A 21,058-nucleotide genomic window follows, 5' to 3' on the forward strand; every position below is an offset into this window, starting at 1 on the left:
TGTGCTTGGAATGCCCCCAGGGAGCACAGGTATGCCCCGGGAGGCATGTGGCTCGGATCTTCTGTGAATAAGGTATCAACTCCTACGAAAGTTTATAGAAATTCTTTATTATAGACAAAAATAGACTCTCTTTTTTCCCCTTATTCTTGAGATCCCACTCTGATCTCTGTTCAGAGGGGAGGGAGTGACTTGCTCCCCAGACTTTCCCTCTCCCTGCCATGCTGGGACCTGCTGCTGGGTGGAGCTGGCAGGACCTGGTTCCCCTCCAGGGCTGATGTTCTCCTGCTGGGCTGTCCTGATTTCCTTCAGGGCTCAACTGCTGATGCCTCCTCACCGTCATACGCCCATCTCTGCCTTCTGCTCACATGCAAGGTCATCTCATGGGCCCATCCACTTAGCTTAGCTGGCTGGGGTTGGGGGAAGGGCAATGCCCAAGCCATTGCCCAATCCCCACTTCTCAGGGAGGGTGGTGGCTCCTGGTTTGGGGCCAGGGGAAGTGAGGGCTGTGGGGTGCTGGAAGGGGCACAGTGTTGATGTGTGCTGAGCTTGTGGCTTTCCTTCATTTTCTCTGGCCTAGTAGAACTTTGGTGATAAAGGTGACAATGGCACCTGCAGGCTGATCTGGGTCAAGCTCCGCAAAAAGGTGACACACATTTTCCCAGGGGCTACCCGGCTTCTTGGCCACAAAACCAAAGATCCTATGGGAACAAAATCAGAAAGGGGTGGGGTGCTTGCATCTCTTCTACAGGGGAATGTCCCTGGCTGGTGGGTGGGGGAGCTGATCCATGCCAGGTTGGGGAGGATGGAGATACCCTGTCCCTTGGAGAGGAGGCTTGGGCTGGTGGGGGAGGCTTACTTGGAGGTGGTCCCATCTGGATTGGTCCATCTGCAATCAGAGAAGAATTGTGAAGGAGTATAGCCCAGGGGACAGCTCCTGGAAGGGGCTAGGGCGGGGAGGGGCTTAGAGGGAGCCTCACCTTCGGTCCTGAGGGTCAGTGCTGGAGAAGGTGATGCTGCTCACTGGGTAATGGCGGCGAAAGAAAAGCCTGCAAGGAGCGGGTGAGGAAGGAAGGTTCTATTCTGAAATCTGGGCCCCCAAGGGCTTTACATGGGGTTCCCTAGGGGTGGGCACCCAGACTCACTTCCTTTGGTTGTCGGTCAGTGTAATGCCCTGAGCTGAGACCTTGAAGTGGACAACAGCTGGTGTTGGGCGGGGGCTGCAGCTCAAAGCTGCAGAGCTGGCTCTGGCCACAGCTTGAGGGCCAGTCAGTGACTCTGTCTCCACTGACGTCAGGTACAGTACACTGCATGCTAGGAGGGCAGGAAATGGGTCAGTAAGGAGCATGGTACCCAGGTCTTGTATCACCCGAGTCTCCTACCCCAACAGTTCTTGCACTTTTCCCAGCCAGTGCTGTCAAAACGCACTAGAGTCACCTAGGAGATAATCTAGAGTGTTGGAAACCCGGGGAAGAAGCCTGAGAATCTTCCTTCTCCGCCCTCCCTCACCATGATGCCCATGTTTATGATGCTTGAAAACCTAAACTGGGGGCTGGGGCTGTAGCTCAGTGATAGAGCACTTGCCTAGAATGTGTTGAGGCACTGGGCTCCTTCCACAGTACCACATATATAAAATAAAAGTAAATAAAAAAAAGGTATTGTGTCCATCTACAACTAAAAAATATATTTAAAAAAAAAACACCTAGGGGACTCCCCTTCCCCACCCTCTAACCAATATGGGGCTCTCCCACCTTCATAGGTTAAGTGCACCTGCCAGGGCCTATCACCCAAGGCTGTCAGTGGCCACCCCATTCACAATGCCCCGCTTGGTGCCCATAGAGAGGGAGAAGAAAGAGAGGTCTCTACCAGCACCCTGGCGCAGGAGGTCTGCTGCTGTGCTCATGTTGGTGGGCACTGGAGCCTCAGGAGTCTCTTCCAGAGGATCTGAGAGAAATGAAGAACAACAGGAAGTTCAGGAGGGAAGAAGCTTCCCCAGTTGCTGGAGAACAACCCCCCCCCCCATCCCAAGGGAAGGCCAGGACCTCTGGATTCTCCCTTTGGCTACAGGAGTAAGGAGAGGTGGGGAGCACCCACCTTTGCTGGGAATGCGCAGGCAGCAGGGCAGGGAAATGGGGGAGATGGAGTGTTGGGAGACCAGGGCGGACAGGCTGCCTGTGGGGAAGGAGGTGAGAAAGTCCTGAGGTGCCCACAGATCTCCCATTTACCCTCCTGAGGTGCTTTGGCCTCTCCCTAAACCAGCCCTGTGGAGCTTTCCTTAGGCTCCTGCTTCTCACCAAAGTAGGGTTCACTGGGACAACCTTTGATCTTCACCCCTTTGGGCCCAGTCTCAATGAGGAAATGGCGGACTAGCTGTTCCAAGGGGTCCCCTGAGATGAGGGTAAGGAAGAACAAAGTAAAGCTTTACCTGATTCCAGGCTCCCAGCTTCTCCCCTGATGGGAATCTCTCCTGAGCAGCAGAGGTCATTTCCTGCCTCTCCCCATTACGAGTCTCCCCAACACCCCCTAGCCTCTGTAGCTTCTCCCACTCCACTCCCACCCCACAAACCTTGGGTATTCTGTACCTTTCCAGGCCTGGGCACTAGGTGGAGGTGTAGCCACCTTGAGGGCTAACCCATAGGCTCCTTGGAATGAATGACTGTCCCTGATCAGAAAGGCCCCAGGGTCCTTGTCCTTCAGCAGGGCAATGGCTGCAAGGTATTTGGGTAAGGGGCAGCAAGGAGAGGTTTGCACAGTAGCCCATACACCCTGTTCCTCTGCCAACAAGCACCCAGGGCTCTTTTGACCTGATGGCCATGGTAGGGGGATGTGGGAGTCTGGGGACAGAACTTCAGAGTTCATGGGAGCTTTAACATGTTGAGTCTAACCTGATGGTGAGAGGCTCAGCTAAGGGTAAAGTCAAGGAATTCAACCTAGATGGGACTTCCAAGCCAGGGCAGATGCCCTGGAGGGTAGGGTGAGATGGGGACAAGCTTTCTCACCTTGGTCACGGGACAGGTGTGGCTTATACCAGAACTTAGATGTATCCTGGACAAACTTGACATTGCTTTGGTTCTCTTGTGCAGGGGGCTCTAGGACAGGGAGGGGCTGAGTTCAGACCCCAGCACTGATCCCCAGGACTCCCCAGTGCCCCTCTCTGGGAGAATGGGCTCTCCAGGTCACCCCATCTGCTCTCAAGGCCCTTATACCTGGCAGTTGGGTTGTATTATCCGGGAGCAGAGGTGCGAAGGTGACATGGTGACTGGTACCTCTGGTCGGTGGTGATGCCTGCTCTAGACCCCAGGGTCCTGGCTGTTGCCCAGACCCTGGCAGGTGGCGTTTCTCAGGAAGTGGAGGCTGAGTGGGGCCATTGGTGTCATAGGATACAGCAAGGGGGAAGGCAGGTGTGGGTGAACTCTGAGGTGGCTCTGGGCTGGCCACAAGCCAGGGCATCTGAGTAGGCACAGGGGTGAGGGGAGACCCATCTGGGCTATCTGGGGGGCCTCGAGGGCCCTGCCAGGGGGCATGACGGAGACCAGGCAGTGTAGTGGGCACAGGGCCCCGAGGACTGGCACATTCTGAGTGGCTCCCTGGGCTTCTTTCCTGAGGCCAGTCATTGGGTGAGCTGGGAGGGGAGACTGGGGAGAAGGGGCTAGGACTCTGAGGTTCAGGCCCACTTCTAGCTGGCAGCTCAGGTGCCTTTTCAGTGCCTCCTTGGGAAACAGGGGGCAAGGCCTCGCCAGGACTCAGTCTCTGAGAGGGTGCCAAGGTGGGGGACCTGGTGTCCTGTCTTCGGGTGCTGCTGGGTGGAAGGATAGATGGATGAATAGCGTCCCTCCTTCGGGCTGCCCACACCCTAGCAATGCCTGCCCGAGCAGCCCCAGCCCCTCTGCGTACCTTTCCTTGCCCTGGACTGGGCTGCTGGTGTGCAGGGGTGTAGAGGGACCAGACAGCTCTGAAGAGGCACTGCCCTGGGCATCTCGGGGAGACCGAGGCAGTGTGCTGTGCCCACTGGGGCCCTCCTTCCAGGACACTGACTCAGGTGACTCCACTGTGAAGGGGAGAGGAAGGACTGTGAGCAGGAGGCGGTTCTTCTGTCTGGCTGAATTCTTTTTTATCCCGTGCCCCCTTGGCTTCCCCACCATCTTCCGGGACCCTCCTCCACCCTGTGCACTCGCATTCCAGTGCCCCTCACCTGCAGATGCCAAGGGTCCTGCTGAGGACAGGTGCCCGGGCAGTGGGTATTTATCCCCTTCCTCTTCTGCAGGGATCTCATAGCTCAGCTTCCTGGGTTGTGGGTAGGGTGGGCTGCCAGGGGAAACGGAGCCAGCCCGTGGTGAGTGGGCACTAGGGCTGGGATACCCTCTGCCCTCGCTTGGAGATCCACAGCTGTGAGGCACCCGGCCATATGCTGGGCAGTAACTGGGAACTGCTCCTCCATAGCCATAGGTCACCAGGGCAGGGTACCCTGGATGCCCATACCTGCCTTCTGGGCAAATGGCATAGGAGCAGCCCTCATGCCCTTCCTCGCCTGCCTTATGTGGCTTCAGGCAGCTGTAGTCAGGCATCGGGGCATGGTGGTGCCCACAGGAAGGCACCAACAGAGGCAACGGGTGCCCAGGCCGCACTGGGTGCAGGAGAGGTTTGCCAGCTTCACCAGCCCACCCCTCTCCAGCCTCCCTCTCTAGCCGAAGTCCATACAGGGCTGCAGTGGGCAGCGCCAGCTTTTCCTCACATGCTGGGCATGAGCATAAGGCAGGCACTCCAGGGTCCTCCAAGATAACCACCTCCCGGTAGCCTGGAGAGCGGTAGCCGAAGTCCCCATTGGCAGGTTTCCCCAGCTCAGGTGGGTAGGGGTATGGCCCCTCGGACAGTGATCGACAGAGGCGCCTCTTTTCCACAGAGGCCTCAGCATAGCCCTGCGGGGGTCCCTCATAACCCCCATAGGGCAGCCGCCGCCTCTCCAGGGTTCCCTCTGGCCGGTAGTAGCCCCCATTGGGGATCCCACAGGGTTCCCGGTAGCCCTGGCGGCAGGAGCAGTGGCGGCTGAGGCCAGGCCTGTGGCCTGAATAGATCCCAAGGAGGGGGCCTCCGCCCATGGGGGGCTGCTCCTCATCATCTAGGATGGCCGTCTCACGCCCTGCCCCCCGGCCCCCACTGGTCACTCCACAGCCTCCCAGGAGGCGATCGAGCTCTTGGCGCTCTGCAGCTGACGGGGGCGGCCGGCCAGGGGACTCGGCAGTTGGCTCTGTGGTCAGCGTGGAGGAATGGCCGGAGTCGCTGCTGACAGACAGCATAGGGGGTGGGGGTGGCTCTGGAGAGGGTGCTGGCGGGGTCTGGCGGGGGGCACGCTGCACCTGAGCATAAGGACTGCCGTCCAGGGGACCCCGCGTGTGGGCCAGCGAGCCTGCGTGGAGAAGACGGGGTGAGAAGCAGGGACGGCCTGGAAGCTGCCCGGGGTCTGCCCAAGAGGAAGGAGTGTGCACACCGTCCGCACTGTCCTCGTGGTGCTGATTGAAGTTCTCATACGAGTCCCAGCGGACGGCAGGGTCTGCAGTGTTGTAGTCCACGGAGACTGAGGGGTCATTCCGGGGGACGTTGCCTGGGAAAAGGCATCCAGGGCTTGAAGCTCAGCGGACCCGTGACTTCGGGCCCCACCCAAGCCCCCACGCTTACCTTTCATCTTCTCTGGGCTTGAGGAGAAGACAAACTCCACCGAGGCCTGGAAGGGGAACTTCTCATCTGTGGGGAGTGAACAGTGAGGAGCGGCCAGGCCCCACCCACGTTCCTGCGCTGTCCCCCCCGACTGCCCTCGCGGTGCCCCTGGGGGTAGCTGGCTGGACTCACCAGCCCAGGCCTCATCCAGCTGGTCCTTGGGGAAGGAAAGCCGTGGTCCATGGATGGTGCATGTGTGGAACTGGACTCGGAACACAAGGGTTCGGTCTGTCCCGCGGCCACCCTTGTGATAGCAGGTTACCTGGGGAGGGTGGGAGGCCAGGGGTCAGGCCTTCACATCCGCTTTGCCTCTTCAGTTCCTCTACCCAGGGAATGCTTGGTCAGCTTCTGCCATGCCTTAAGCTTAAAGTGACCTCTCCATCTATGGGACTCCCCCTACCCCCCCTTTTTTTTGGTACCAGAATTGAACCCACTGAATCATATCCCCAAACCACCTCCCTTTGAAAATATTTTTTTTAAAGGTTGTTTAGTTGTCAATGGATCTTTATTTTATGTATTTACATGTGGTGCTGAGAATCAAACCCAGTGCCTCACACATGCCAGGCAAGCACTCTACCACTGAGCTACAGCCCCAGCCCCCACACAGCCCTTTTTAATACTTAGATAGGGTCTTGCTAAATTACTTAGGGCCTTGCTCACCATGACGTCACCTTTGAGAAGAAGGGCTGGCTCCAAGCTAATGCAAAGCTGCTGGGGACCAGGGCCTGCGATGTGACTGGGGGGCAGAAAGAAGGTAGAGAGAGCTGTGTCAGACACTGGGGCCTGTGCAGAGGCGGGCAGCAGAAGCAGGAGCTGGGAGGTCACAGTCAGCCCTGGGAGGATCTTCAGCTAACCCTCAGGCTCCCCATCTGTCACTTGGGCTCCCTCATGGTATTTGTTCTCAGGTTCAGTAGCTAGAGCTGGGAGCCCAGGTCTGGGAAGGCCAAACCAGTAGGCATCCATGGAGCAGCAGAGGGGAGCCCCGCCCTGCAGACCTGGGAACAGAGCACTCACTAGACTCCAGATGTGTAGACGAGCTGCATGGACTGGTATATTTTGAGGAAGGGCTGGAAGCCTGGAGGGACAGAGGAGAAGTCATAAAAGGGATGTGGAAAAGGGGTGGCAAGTAGCTCTCCCCACAGAGGACACCTCGGAGGTCTCACCTGTGCTGGGTTCAAAGGCTGGCAGCATGGGCACAAGCACATAGTGCAGGAAAAGAGGGCTGCTGTTCATTCTGATGGAGCCAGACAGCAGCCCACTGAAATAGTTGATATATCTGGTGGGGGAATATCAAAGAGAATGTAAGTCCCTCCCTCTAGAAGGGCCTTGGAGCATTTCAACTATATATACCCTCTACCCAAACTTGGAAGGCTTGCCCTTCTCTGTACTTCCCTCCCATCTTCCAGATTATCAGAAAGTTCCTCCTTGTATCTAACTTCAATTTCTCTTGATGCCTTAAAGGTGTTATACTTGCTGTTCCCTCTCCTGGAAAGCTCTTCCCCTAGATCTCTGCTTCATGGTATAGAGGAAAGCCCTGGCTGTCCCGAACATCTCTTATCACAGGCTCAGCTTCATTTTCTTCATAATCCAAAATGATGTATCATTTCTGTTTACTCCTAGGCTTGTTGCTTTCTACTCCACTAGCATGTAAGCCCATGAGAGCAGGGACCTGGTTTGTTCTGGATTCTCAACACTACACAATGCCTGGCACAGAGGAGTTGCCCAATTAAGCTGTGCTGCTGCTGCGTGAAGAAGAGAATCTGGCCCATTCCCACCCAGGCTGCTCACCGGCGCTGGGAAGGCTGCAGTTCTGTGGCCACCTTGTCCTCGCAAAATTTTCGCATGGTAAGAGTAGCTAGTGCCTGGTCTGCCCTGGGGAAAGCAGGGCCAGTGTTGGGGGTGAAAGGCTGGACTCAATCCTGGCCTCCCATCCCTAAGCCCCAGGAAGAGACACATGATCCCCCAGAGTGTGTGATAAAGAGAATTAGAAGCACCATAGAATAATCACTTTACTAGTTGTTGGGTCTCAGGCAATTGCTCTCTGGACTTTACTTTCCTCATATGTAAAATGGGCCAGTAAGATCATGTTGTGTGTTATGTCCTTTCTGAAGATATGTACCTCAGAATGTGACCTTATTTGAAAACAGGGTCACTGCAGATGTAATTAGTTAAGATGAGATCATGCAGGAGCAGAGTAGGCCCTTAATCCAATGTGATGATCCTTATAGGAAGAGAAGAGGAGACACAGGGATACAGACACACACCATGTGATGATAGAGGCAGAGGTTGGAGTGAAGCAGCTGCTAGTCAAGGGATGCCAAGGATTGCCAGCCACCACCAGAAGCTAGAAGGAGGCAGAGGAAAACTGTACCCAGGTTCACAGCACAAACCCGGACACGGTGATTTTGGACTTCTAGTCTTTAGAACTGTGAGGTAATAAAGTTTGATTATTTTAAGCCACCCGGTCTGTGAAACTTTGTTATAGTAGCCCTAGGAAACTAATAGAGAGCACCTGCTGGAGACTGCAATGATATGCAAGTGATCAAAGAGGGACAGAAACCAAATCTACAGGGAGGGGCTCTTGAACAAAGAGATCCAGCTACAGAGGGGAAGGGGCGGTTGAGGTGCTGGGGTCCTCACCCCGCAGAGATCTTGCTGTAGTGCATGTAGGCAGACACGATGACTCCAAGCTTGCCTTTGCTCCCCTGAGAGACAGAGAGACAGGGATAGAGGGCCTCCTGGGCCTCCAGGATGAGGAGGCCCCTGCTTTGTGACTTGGCGGTTCTAGCTCACCTTGCAGTATAGTACCACCACGTGCTGCGGGTCGGCACTGAGCCAGGTCTCCATGGCCTTGCAGATGGAGCACAGTTTGTCCAGAGGTGGGGCATGCAGCTCAGGCCAGCCAAAGTCCTGGACCTGGGGAGTGGAGGGGTGTAGCTGGGGGGAAGGCCACTAACAAAGAGGGATGGGTGGGGCAGAAAAGGGACAAGATTCAGGGGCCTAGGGACAAGGTTGGGGGCAAGGTTGGGGGCCTGCTAGTTGTCCACAACGGCCTCACATTTTCTTTACTGACAGTGAGCTGATACCTCCTGCACTACTTTTTGGGGTACCTTAAGTCATAAGAATGCTTAAGAATGAAGTAGATACTAATTGCTTCTATCAATAATGGGGAATCTGGGATCTTCTGGGGTGGGTTTGGTTCAGTTTAATGTCTAAACAGATCATTTTCCCTACCTTGGGGTTCAGGCGGGTAAGGTCATGCCTTTTCTCTGAAAGGTTGAAGAGCTGAAATGAAGGGGAACCTTTAGATGCAGTGACCTCCAACAGCCAGGAGCGATGGAGATGGCCCCACAGTAAGAAGCCGGGTCCCATGGCGACCTTCCAGGATTCAACACCAACTCCATCCTGGCCCCGCCCCTGCACTCCAAGCTGCCCAGCGGCCTCCCCTCAGGGATTGACGTCAGTGAGCAGCCCCGCCCATGTGGACCTCTCAGCCTTCTCATTGGTTGGCTCCGGCCGGCCGGGTCCCTCACCAGGTACTTGTCCCGGTGCTTGGATTGCAGCACGTGGGCCAGCTCGCGCAGGTGGCCCCGGTGTCGCTGCTCATCTGGCCGAGCAGGGAAGGCGGCGGCCAATATACGCTCTGTCACGTAGGTGAGGTCCAAGTCCCAGCGCCGCTCCATGAGTGGGTCCAAGCTGAAGCTCCTGCGGAGAAAGGGGCAGGGAAGAGGGGGGTGGCAAGGTGATGGGAGGGTGTCTGGAGATGACAGGTGAGACTGCTTGGGCCCTAAGGGAGAGTTTCGTTTAGGGATGAGGGCTATTCCCAGGAGTTTTGTTGTAGGACACTGCCATGGGCTGACGTGTGGGCTGGCAGAGGAGGAGGGTCACATGGACTTGCCCCTCTCCCACTCACCTGGGCAGAGTGCTGCGCTGCCTTGAGTGGTTCAGAGACTTGGTGGATCCCTGGAGGATCAGAAACTGTGTAAGGACATCTCTTTGGGTGCCCCCATTCTAGCTTTCCCAATCCAGGGTTCCATGCACTTTTGTCCTCAGGAAACCTGGGTTCTGGTTCCCAGAGCTACCTATTCTCGCTCCACGCGCACCCCCGGCACCCCCTACCACATCACCTTACCAGGTGCTCTATGCGCCTCACTGGGGCCGTGTTTCGCCGCTAGAGGGAGATGGGGGAGGAAAAGGTGGGGTTAGGGCAGGGACCCGGACCAGTCTGGGCCTGGAAATAGGGGGAGGGCAGACCAGTGTCCACCCTCTGGGCAAGGGGAATGGAGTCCAACCCCCAGAAAGCCCAAGAGGACAAGAACAGCAGAGGGCTCATTTTTTCCTTTCTGATCAGGGTGCCCAATACCCACAACACTTCAATCTATGTAACCTCCTGGGGGCCCTCTCACAGGCAGCCAGACCTTTGGACACCAGGGCAGGTTCCTTGCCTTCCCAGATGCATCCCATAGCACACTCACCAGCTCTGCAGGGGGCAGGGCCTGACAGGAGGAAGTCACCTGGAAAGAGACCCAAGCAGTGGGTGAAATGGGCCCATGGACCCTCCTGGGCTTGAGGATGGGCAACCCCTCAGCTTCAGCAAGAAGGTGGAGGGGCTGTCAGTGGATGGGCACAGGCTCCCGCTGAGATTCCTCTATTTAAGGGAGCCTCCCTCTGGCTTCTCAGTCCCCCACCCCACAGGCCCCCCACTTGTTGCTCTTGGCTCTCAGCCCCCTGCCCAACAGACCCCCCATTCATCCAGCTGCAGGACAGGAGTTATATATAGAGCCATGCAGGCGGCCATGGCCAGGGGCGGACACTGGCCTCTTTCACCGGCAGACCCCGCCCCTGGGCACACTGCTCCCCCAAGCCAGCTCCAAGGGTGGGACACCCCCCACCCTGCACAGCAGAAGGACAACCTGAAAGCTCCTCAGAGATGGGGCTGTCTCAGGTTCCCATTGGATAGTGGGTGCCATCTACAGCATGTGCCTGGAAAGGGCCAGTCTTTCCAGGACCCAGGACAAGACCCACCCATGCATCCTGAGGACCCTTCCCCAGAGGGAAGGCACAGCCCATCCGGCTGCCCAGTCTTTGCAGTCCTACTCCCTCCCCACCCACCCCACCCTTCCTCCTCCTCCTTCTCCTCCTCTTCCCCACCCCCCATCCTTTCGCCAGCTGCAGCCTGGGCACAGCACCAAGACAAACGCTGTCTCACTGTCCACCCGCCTGGGCCAGCCCTCCAGGGGTGGAGTAGGGTGGTTCTTAAAGGGCCCAGCACAGCACCCTTACCATCCAGGAGTGGGTCACCAATGGTTAGATGACAGGGGTGGAGGGTGGGTAAAGTGTGGCTGAGCAGTCTATCTGGGGAGGAGAAAGGAACTCCAGCGCCACCCCTACCATCAGGTAGAACCAGATACCTACCTTTGATTCACATTTTCTGTGTGTGGCCACCTTGCAGACTAGACAGGGAAAGGGAGGAGAGGAGTTAGCAGGGCTCTGTGGGATCATCTACCATCTCCTAGGTCCTAGATGCAGACCCTGGGACTTCTGGGACTCCAGATCTATTGGACTGCCAGGGGTAGGGAAACAGGGGCAGGGTTTGAGGGAAGAACATGGCAGAGGGGTTCTACTGCCCAGGTTAAGGAGTGGAGTAGTCAGAGGCCATGTTCCAGGGTGGATGGAGGAAGAGGGAGGGAAGTCTCCCAGTCACAGGTCAGGATGGGAAGGTAGTGTCCTGGGTTATAGGTGTGTGTCATAGGGAGCCAGGGCTGCTAAAGTGGGAGGCAGTTGCCTTCTGGCTACCCTGGTGCCTACCAAGAGCGGCACAGTGGTGCTGGGTGTGGTGTGTGTGTGGGGGTATCTCAGAGTCACAGGGCAGAGCGCCTCACCTCTACAGGAGACGCCTGTCCCATCGATGGTCACTTTACACACTGCACACACTGGAGCTTTCTTCCGGAAAACCTTCTCTCGGAAGCTATGTGGCTCAGCTTTCCTAGGCTGTGAACAGGGGACAGAGAGAGGTGTGATGCCACAATGGGGCCCATCTCCAGGACTGGGTGGAGTCCTTGCCTTAGTACTGCACGGCTTTCCTCCTTCCTCTTCCCCATCAGGCCCTCAATCTCATAGGACACACCTGGCCACAGCTATTTCAGGCCAGTCATGAGGCCTGTCCTCAGCAGTGCTTGGAATGTGACCCCTTGCTTCATGTCACTTTCGCTAGGTCAGCTCCTCCCCAAGGAATCATTTACGCCCCTCACGTGGCCCTGCTATGTGATGCCCTCATTACTGCCAATCAAACCCTAGGGCTTTCCTCATGGTGGGGCAGGGGTGCTGACTCTCCTCCCATCTTGCCTTCCCCAGAGGGAGGCCTGTGTGCCATGTGGAGGGTCCAGATGTGTGTCACCCAGCCTGAGCCAAGCTGCCAGGAGTGGCCTCAGCAGTCCTGCTCCCCTGTCCCCACGCTCCAGGCAGCTGACCTGCCTCCCTCCCCCATGGTCAGAACAACATGTTTACTCTTTGTGCATTGTGGCGTCAGACAGCAATTGTGTAAGGAGGGGGGAGGGACAGGAATGACACTGGGGAGAGATGTCCAGCTGCCTTGCTGCCTGGGGCTATACTGAGCTCCCTGTCACTTGGTGTTCAAATGGCTCTGAAGCATTGACAGAAGAGGGAGGAGATGGACCAGATTCCCCCTCTGGCCCCTCCCACCCAGAGGTACAAAGAGGCAGGAGATGGAATGTCCTGGATGGCCCAGGCCTATCTCGGAGCCATCCCATGGAAGGTTCCCATGGCTGGTTCACTCCTCCCTCCTGTCTGGGGACAGCTTGCCTCTCTTCTACCCATTTTCTCCTCTGGAGTTCAAGACTCTGCTGCCCTGCTCCTCTCCTTGACCTGCCTGACCTAGTACTGTGTATGCTGTGCAAAGCTCCCTCTTCAGGGTCAAGATGAGAAATTGGGAAGAGGAGTGATGGGGACCCAGGAACACCTCTGGCCTTTTGACTATCCTTGGAACTGTTCTGGGCCCCACTAACCTTGTGAAACCCAAGAGGACACTTGGGTGCACTTGGCAGCATTAACGGCACATACAGAGGAGCCCCGGGGAAGACCACCTCCAGTCTAAAGCTCTCCCAAGACCTGGCCTCCTCTCCTCATTTCTTTGCCACCTCCACCCTATTTCCCCCAAACTTTCTGGGACAGGGAAGAGGCCTGATGCCAGCCCTGCTCTGGAGCTCCAGGATAGTGCCTGGCGAAGTACAACAGTGAAGTGGGACTTCAGGGCTCAGTTTTGGGGGACAAGACTGCTCTAGGGCTGACTCCAGGGCAGTAAAGGCTAGAGAAGCCAAAGCAAATGGCAGGATCCACTCTAACCCAAACATTTGCTGCCCACACTTAGCCCTCTGCCACCCTAAGGGGCAGAGGAATAGGGATGCTGGGCAAAGGAGAGGGCAGAAGAAGCTGGGAAGAGGGTCTGGCCTGAATCCTGTCCCTCCCGCTCTGCCCACACCTCCGCCCCTGCCCCACCTTTGCCCAGCCGGCAGGCACTCCTACCCTGCTGGTGGCCCGGCTGCTGTCCCTCCTCCCCAGGGCTCTGAGCAGCCTCTCCACAGGGCTGCTGGACTTCATGGTGTCCGGCTGGCTGGGGTGCTGGCCGCAGGGCCTGAACAATGCTGGGGCCTGGCCGGGGGCTTCCTGGAAGCAGCCTGGCGGAGGCAGTCGCTTCCCCTGGGCGGAGGGCAGGCTGTCTGGCTGGTGTGAGGAGAAGCCTGGCCCTGGAAGTGGAGGGAAGTGCAGGCGGGAAGGGGGCAGGTCGCAGCTCCAGGAAGTGGTGGGGGGGAGGATGTGGAGGAGGCCAGGAGATCAGATTCCCAGGATCTACCCTGCTGGGAGTGTCAGCTCCCTCAGGCTCTGGAGCTATCCCAGACCCAGTGATCCACCCTATCCAGGGATCTGTCCTGAGATCCAGCCCTGAGATCAACCCCTGGTGGGGCAGGGTGGGAATTAAGGTCTCAGGGCAGGGCTCCAGGGCCAGTGGGGAACACAGCGTTCCAGCCAGCCTTCTGGCCTGAACTCTAGGCTCCTTTGGGACTTCCTGTGAGGAGGGATCAGAGCTGGGAACTTCCACCCTGCCGCCCAGGATTCAGTATCCTTAGGATCAGGAAAAATGGGTCTGAGTGCCAACTTCCTGCCTCAGTTTCACTGGTTGTGAAGTAGGAAAAAGAAAATACACACTGCTAGTTTCAGCTGGAATACTGCCCTGCCTATGGGGATCCAAACTGCAGTCCAAGGCATGTGAAGCCCTTCTGAGGACTCTCAGCTACTCTGCTCTAGACATGTCCCTGACTTTGCTTCAGGCTCCATCTCACAGATCCCAAGCCCTGCACCTGAGACTCTCCACCCCAGTCCCCAAGCTTGAGTACTACCTTCATGGCTCTTCTGGCTCTGCTCTCCTTCCTCAGGACCTGAGAACTGTCCCTGGGCCTGAGGACTGGACAGGAGGCCCCCCTCCCAACACATATTCCACCCTGCTTCAGGGCCTCCTGCCTCCCTCCTGGGAACATGGCCAACTTCCTGTCCCAAGAGTCAAGGGAAGGAGGTGGTTGGGGCCTTGGAAAGGGTGAGGAGTAATCATCCTAAAACATAGGGGTTAATGACCCAGGGGTCTTCAACCCCAAGCCCTGGACAGCAGCCCTTTAGAACTGGCTGTAGCTGTCACTGGAGCAAATGTGCCCCCTCTCATTTGCATGGTATTTACTGAATGTCCCAGTGCTCAGGCAGCTCCCCCAGCTCTGGCTTCTCCCATGGGGGCCTTCAACTTCCCTCTTCCCTCATGCCCTTCCAGATGGAGCACTGGTCCAAGCCTGCATTCTCCAGGATGAGCTCTGCTTTGGGAGCCCACTTGGGACATTTCCGAGGACCTGCCTGGACTGGTCTAGCCTGAGGCTTCTCCCTGGAAGCTCCAATTCTCTAGACCAGGAAGTCTGTCCCTAGGGTATCTTGGCCAGAATAGCATCTATGTGGCAGGGCCTGGGTCCCCAGTCTGTAACTGAGAATTGGCTTTGCAACAGTGCTTGCTCCTGCATAGCCCTGGCTGTGTACTAGATATTCTAGGACCCTGGCTAGGTGGGCAACTGGGCCTAGCATGGTCCAACACATCCTTACTGGGGGAGGATGGGGCACTGTGGCTGGTGGGTGAGGGTGTTTTTTCTCTGCCCCGCCCTCTCCTCTGCTCCTATGGCACACAGCCCTGACCAGGACGTCTCCATCATGCTGCTTCTAGAAGGACTCAAAGTCCCCTCAATGGAATATATCACCCCAAATCCTCTGACCTTCACTGGTCTAAACACTTCCTACTCAGGCCCAACAAGGAGGTGGACCCAGCATTGACTGCAGCGAGAGGTGGGACTCAATAAGTTGGTGTTGGCTGGTCAGAATCCTTGTGACTTTGGGTACTTTCCCACCCATCAGAGCAACTCTGAAGAGAAAAGGGGAAAGGATCCCTGTGAGGCTGGTGAAGAAAAGTAGCTCACTGGGGGACACCTGAAAAGGCACCATCAGACTCCCTTAGACCCTCATCCTTCTCCTGACGGGAACATTCCAAAGCCTGTTCGCCTCTCCCCAGCAGGGCCCCCTCTCACTCTGAAGCCTTGGGTTTGTTTGGAGAAACCCCTCCACCCACACCCCCCCCCTTCCTGGAAATAGCTGTGGTTGGATGAGAGGCTGGGAGCTGGCCTCGGAGGAGGAGGGGTGAGGCCCAGGGAAGGAGAGGAGGGAAGGCAGGGTGTGCCCATAGGGACCTGGGGGGCTGATGCCTGGCCTGGGGAGGCAAGTCAGCCTTATCTGTGCCTGCTTTCTGCCTCAGTGTCCCAGATGGAAGGAGGAGCAGTAAACACTGGCCGGCTCTGGCCTGCCAGGGCCACCCTGCAAACACGGCTGCCAGCTGCACGGGCTGTGCACAACGTGTGCCCCGTGCTTGAGTGGCTGAGTGGTGGCTGGGGCTCGCGCAGTGCGTGGCCGGACCTGTGCAACTGCGTTCCACAGTGTGCGGGAAGGCGTGGTGACCCCAGCTAGTGGGGATGTGGCTGCGCCCCGCCCCTTGGTCACCTTCCGGGCCCAACTACTCTACCTCGCTGTGGCCCTAGGGCGCCCGCGGCCCTGCCCTGCGCCCCCTGGCGCCCGGCCCCTGGAACTGCCCGCGTGGTGTGACGCAGAGGCTGCCGCCTGCCCGTGGGTCCTCCAACCCGGCCACTCACCTGTGGGGGGCGCCTGGCGGGACGGGGGCGCGGCGGGGCGGGGCAGCAGCAGGGAGGGCCCCCGGGCCATCCCATCCCGGCGGCCACGGGTCCCGGAGGAGGCAGTAGCGAGGAGCGGGCGCTCGGCTGGCTCCCTCCCGCCCCCGCCGCGCCCTGAGCCTCCTCCCGCCCTTCTGCTCCCCTCCTTCTCCCCGGGCTCCAATCCCCACGTTCCGCCCGTTCCCCGCCCCCGGCTGCCTCCTTTCTCCCCACCTTCTCCCGCGAATCCACACTCTTAAAGAGCGGAGGGAAGGAGCGCGCGGGCTGGCTGAGGCCGGGACGGGCAGAGCCTCGTGGACAAGAGGTAGAGCTAGGGAGAGATTTGGAGAAGGGTCGGGCCGACCTCAGAGAGGGAGAGATCCCCACGTGGCGACACACAGCAGAGGAAGAGACTGACCGGTGGCATACAGGCGAAGAGAGAAGCATGCAAGCCAGACAGGCGCAGAAGAAATAGGGCTAGAATGGATGAGAAACAAGGGGATAGAGAACAGCCTGGAAGCCTCAGCCTCTCTTGGCCGGCCCCTCCCCGGAGTGATATGGGAATCCGCCCGACCTTCATCAGGACTGCCTACGCCTGGTCGGGGCGCCGGAAATCAGATGAAGACACCTGGTGTTCTCATGTCCCAGGTTGCTGGATGCTGCTTCCTGATCCTTTGCCCCACAGGAGATTTCTGTGCGCTTTTCCCAAAAGGACTCAGCTGAGAACTCTACAACAGGTTCAAGTGCTCCCCACCCCCGGCCCCCAGGCAGCGCCAGTCATCTACGCGTTCTACAGGGATAAGATGGGGATCTTCCTAGAAGCTGGAACCCATTACCATTTCTGATTCCTTAGCGTTCTTTGCAGTGAGCACTTCCTGAAACGATTTCCCTGATGTCACCCTCTCCACTGGGTTTCCATGATGAAAACTGGAGGTGGGGTCTGAGAAGCCAGTGTGCAGCTTAATGTCCAGTACCTGCTCAAAGTACTCTTCACCACTCTCAGGCTTTCTGGGCCTCCCTGTCTCATCTCTCAGCTAAGTCCTTTCTGTGCTCATCTTGTCTTTGGCAAAGGCTGGGAAGTCTGGTTCTGATTACAAGGGGTTGGAGCACCGAATTCCAGTCTGGTGGCAGGAATAGGCTGTCAAGCAGGGCATGTTGACAATGTGGGTCCTCCCAGAGACTGGCGTTTGGGAGGGGGTGGATGTGGCCAGGACTGGGAAGCCTTGATCTTCCTGCTCTTGGCTGTGATAGTTTTCAGCAGGCAGTTTCAGAGGTTAGAGCCTGGGGAGGGAATGGATGGGGAAGCACTGGGAGAGGCAGAAGTTGGGGGCAGGAACTGGGGTGGCGAAGGGCAAGGCTGAAGGACATTCCATGTGTTTTGGCAAATTTAATTAAGTAACCGAGATACAGGAGGTATGGAAATGTTTTTTCTTTGAAGGCTGCAGCTAGCTCTTTGAACACCTTGCCCTTCTCAGCATTCCTCAGGGGTCTTGGCTGGGCTCAGCGAGCACGCTATGGAACTAAATTCTAATCTTTAAAAGCAAAAAGGAATTAGATTGGATCCGAGAGGTGGGTAGAGCTAAAACCTCATTCTTACTGGCATTGCTACCCTGCTGTAAGAGGAACTTCTGAGGTTCCAAGGAATTATAAGGGGTCACAAGATGGGTGGCTGAACTCCTCCCAGGCTTGAGTTCTACTGTCAACCTGGGGATGGAGGAGTATGCAGGAAGGAAGCTGGTGAGACTGACAGTGGTGGCTTGGGGTGGGGGTATTCATGGAACTAGGCAGGCTTTTTTTTTTTTTTGTACTGAGAATTGAGCCCAGGAGCACTCAACCACTGAGATACTTCCCCAGCTATTTTTGTTTTTGAGTTTATCTCACTAAATTGTGAGGCTATAATTTGCAATCCTCCTGCCTCAGCCTCCTGAGTTGCTGAGATTACAGGCATGTGTCACTGTGCCTGGCATCTTGATTATCAGCTCAGAAGTAGCTTCACAAGGAAAGGGGGGAGGAGGAGAAAGCCAGGCTACTGTTGATAGGACTTCAGAAATACCCTCTGACCTCCCTCCATGCAGGTTTTCTTACCTTGACTATGCAGAGGGAGGCCCATCTTGGTACCAAAAGCGGAACCTCCTCTTCCATGGTCTGGGATGAACGCATGCCTGTAGCTGGGTGCACTCAGGTCCTTGGGGTGAGGTAACAGTTAATAGGGTTTTAAGGGTATGGGGCTATCCTGGTGGAAGACCACTGGGTCAGATATGAGGAGGGTTTGGGCGCTGGGAACCAGGAAGAGCGGGGGAAGGGGCAGAACCGACTCCAGAGGCGGATCTCTTGGCTGAGGACAGAGGGTGTATTGTCCAACTATGAGGTTGCTGCAGCTGGGCGGGGAGCAGTAGTCTCTTCCAGACTTCTTTTTGGGGAGGCAGGAGGGTGAGAGAAGGCAAGCCCCCCTCCCCCTTCACTTGTGGCCCTAGAGGCTACAATGGTTGCTGAGAAACTGAGACTTATTTTGATAAATACTGCTTCCCTGGAGCAGATGTGTAGTGCTCACTTACCAAGAAACCAGATGTTTTGAGCTTGTAGCACTCCAGGTGGACAAACTGGGACTGTCATTGCCTTGGGATCCAGAGCACAGTGTTCGATTCTGTTAAAAAAAACCAGGCTCTGCCCTAGAGTACAAAAGGCAGCCAGCCCCATGTCCACCCTTCTGAGGATATCCCTTTTGCACTGTCCCCACCTTTGCTAGCTCAGGATTTACAGGAGGTTGGCAGAGGGCTGACTTGGGGAGGATCCACGTGGTTATGTTTGTGGATGCGACCATGCCAGAGCCAACTTTAAGTTGCCTCTTGGGAACAGTCCAGGGAGTTCCTACCATGTGTACCACCAACATGAGTCTCTTGATAAGTCTTCCCTACCTTAACCAAGCTTTCCATTTTTCACCCAGACCTCTTCACATCTAGAGTGGCTGAAAAGGAACACTGCGATCTGAGACAGACTCCTGGGGTAGAACTGCAATAAGCTTTGCCATAGAGATTGCACAGGTGCCCAGTTAGCAGTTGCACCATTGTCTCCCCTGCCTAACTCCACACTTCAGTAGCTTTCGTATCACAGCCTGTAATTCCTTAACTCTGCCAATTTTGGAGAACATCAGTCACTGGACTTGCTAGGAACTAAGAAAGCAGCTGTTTGGACTGGCCAGCAAAGCTACCTGTGTTCCCAGTTCTCCTCACATCCACTCCTTCCACTTGGCTTCATCCCCAGACTGGGCTCCTTTCTGTGCTCCACCCATTTGTGACCTCAGATTCTCTATCACTGTCCTAACCCCTTTCCTGCCTTGCAACAATGACCAGCCTGTCCTTAGCTGTTCGGAAAATTCCCATTAAATCTCAGGTATGGACTCAGGAGCAGCCTGTCATCCTGAACTGCAGCCACCAGAGTGAAGCAGCTTGGCCTGGTAGACTGTCAAGTGAGGGTGGGGCCTTGAGGAAGAACTGCCTAAGGATCACATCTTATGACCAGTCCTGTAGCACAGGACTATGGGAGTACGTGGCAATAGAAGAACACAAGGAAAAATCCAGCAGAGGGAGCCGAGATGCAAATTCCCAGCTCTGGGGCCTCATAAACATTGAAATGGATTTCCTTTGTAACCCCACCCTCTGCCTTTGCACAAAATGGCATCCAGTGCTGAATAACCTGAGATAGTGGGGGACAGGGAGCAGGTTGACACTGGGAAATTAATTTAAAAGCACTAAGTGAGTATGTCAAATGAATTTCATTCAGCATTAAAATGAACTTTAAAGATCAGATTTATTTGGAGAAAACAAAAAACCCACAACCCAAAGGATGGGATTTTACATCTCAACACATCTTCCAGGTAGTAAGTCTACAGATTACAAATCATTTTCATAGAAGATATTTTTGTACAAATTTTACATGTATTCAGGGTGGGACAAAAGTCAACCCCTGTTTCTATTTTAACAGGGGCTAGGTAGGGTAGGGGAGTGGGACAAAACAGCACTTTTTTGGGATATAACTATCTGGGAGTAGACATGAAAAAGGCAAACTCTACCTTTCCATTATCTGCAACCAATGGTTTAAAAAACCTGTTTGATCTTGGTTCTCTCTAAAAGCCCACTTTAGTTACTAGCTGACCCTGTCAATTACTTCAGGTTAATTCCCTGGACATGCCTTTTGCCCTCTGGGTAAATGGTTCCTTATGCCCACTGCTGCAGCACACAGACCAATACTCTGCAGGCTGGCCAGGCTTTAGACTAAGATTGAAGGCAGAAGGGCTTGCAAACAAGAGACCAAGGTGTCATCTGTCTGCATGTACCAACACTGCCCATGAGGGGGAAGAATCCATCTACCTAGTTGACCCCTACAAAGGTGCACATAAAAGCAGACAAATTAAGCTACTGTTACAAGAGAAACCAGGACCTTGTTAAATAGTTCTTTCCATTATCATTTATTCTCTCATAGGAAGATAAAAAACAAACTCCGAAAAGCAAAATAACCACACATTGGTCTAGGCCACATTATAAATCCAAGCACTGGTGTGGAATTTCAGTGGAGAGAAGAAAACTTGTAAAAACCCCCCAAGTCTTAAGAAAGTCTTCCAATTTAACTGTCTCTGTTTACCCATCCTTATTCACCACCCAAGACCATCAATTCTAGACTAGTCTGATCTGTAAGAGGGGTCAAAGCAGCAGGAGCAGGCATGGATGGAGGGAAGGAATGAGAATCAAAAGACATCAAGGAGCTGATTTGTTTGAGAAAAGCAGTGATTCCTCAGGTCACAGCTTCCAGTGGCTGAGATGTAAAATGCCTAAGAGAGCAGATCCGTGAATTAAATGGATTGCTTTTTGGGAGGTGAAAGTAGTATGAAGAACATGAAATGACAAGAGTCTGAATTTTTTTTTTTAAAGCTTCAAGGTTTCAACAGAATGTGGATGTATTTGAGCTTTTAAAAAGGATAGCGGTTTAGAAAGGGCAAAACCAGGACGCACAAAAGACTGGGAATTCCCATGACCCTAAGTGCTTCCTGCTCCAGGAAATAAAGTGTTTACTGGAGGTCACACCTACTACCC

At 55.5% G+C, this 21,058-nt stretch overlaps 1 protein-coding gene and 1 long non-coding RNA gene across 12 annotated transcripts; one reads left to right on the forward strand and one right to left on the reverse strand.

Annotated features, from left to right (window-relative positions):
* Positions 1-87: 87 nt before the first annotated feature.
* On the reverse strand, positions 88-16,522 carry Tns2 (tensin 2). Of its 11 annotated transcripts, none has more exons than XM_077798236.1 (29): positions 15,954-16,522; positions 11,592-11,700; positions 11,125-11,162; positions 10,185-10,223; positions 9,842-9,880; positions 9,623-9,672; positions 9,243-9,414; positions 8,944-8,994; positions 8,503-8,625; positions 8,350-8,414; positions 7,498-7,581; positions 6,873-6,985; positions 6,724-6,784; positions 6,370-6,445; positions 5,842-5,971; positions 5,671-5,736; positions 5,483-5,596; positions 4,190-5,401; positions 3,892-4,045; positions 3,204-3,793; positions 2,997-3,086; positions 2,580-2,705; positions 2,292-2,384; positions 2,092-2,169; positions 1,864-1,941; positions 1,143-1,311; positions 978-1,046; positions 857-886; positions 88-698 (listed from the first exon to the last, which is right to left on the reverse strand). In XM_077798236.1, the coding sequence occupies exons 1-29, from the start codon at positions 16,416-16,418 to the stop codon at positions 560-562; spliced, it is 4,623 nt and encodes a 1,540-aa protein (XP_077654362.1). In that variant the 5' UTR covers positions 16,419-16,522; the 3' UTR covers positions 88-559. The 11 variants fall into 11 exon arrangements, with proteins under 11 accessions (XP_077654362.1, XP_077654361.1, XP_026254421.2 ...); XM_077798235.1 differs by having other exon boundaries at positions 3,204-3,796; XM_026398636.2 differs by lacking the exon at positions 15,954-16,522 and adding an exon at positions 13,252-13,639 and having other exon boundaries at positions 3,204-3,796.
* A 131-nt stretch (positions 16,523-16,653) lies between these two features.
* LOC113189739 (uncharacterized) lies at positions 16,654-20,312 on the forward strand. Its single transcript, XR_003301687.2, has 2 exons — positions 16,654-17,134; positions 18,047-20,312. It is a non-coding gene; the product is annotated as an uncharacterized LOC113189739 (long non-coding RNA).
* The last annotated feature ends 746 nt before the right edge of the window (positions 20,313-21,058 follow it).

Source organism: Urocitellus parryii, chromosome 5 (genome assembly GCF_045843805.1).
Source record: "Urocitellus parryii isolate mUroPar1 chromosome 5, mUroPar1.hap1, whole genome shotgun sequence".
Lineage (NCBI taxonomy): Eukaryota > Metazoa > Chordata > Mammalia > Rodentia > Sciuridae > Urocitellus > Urocitellus parryii.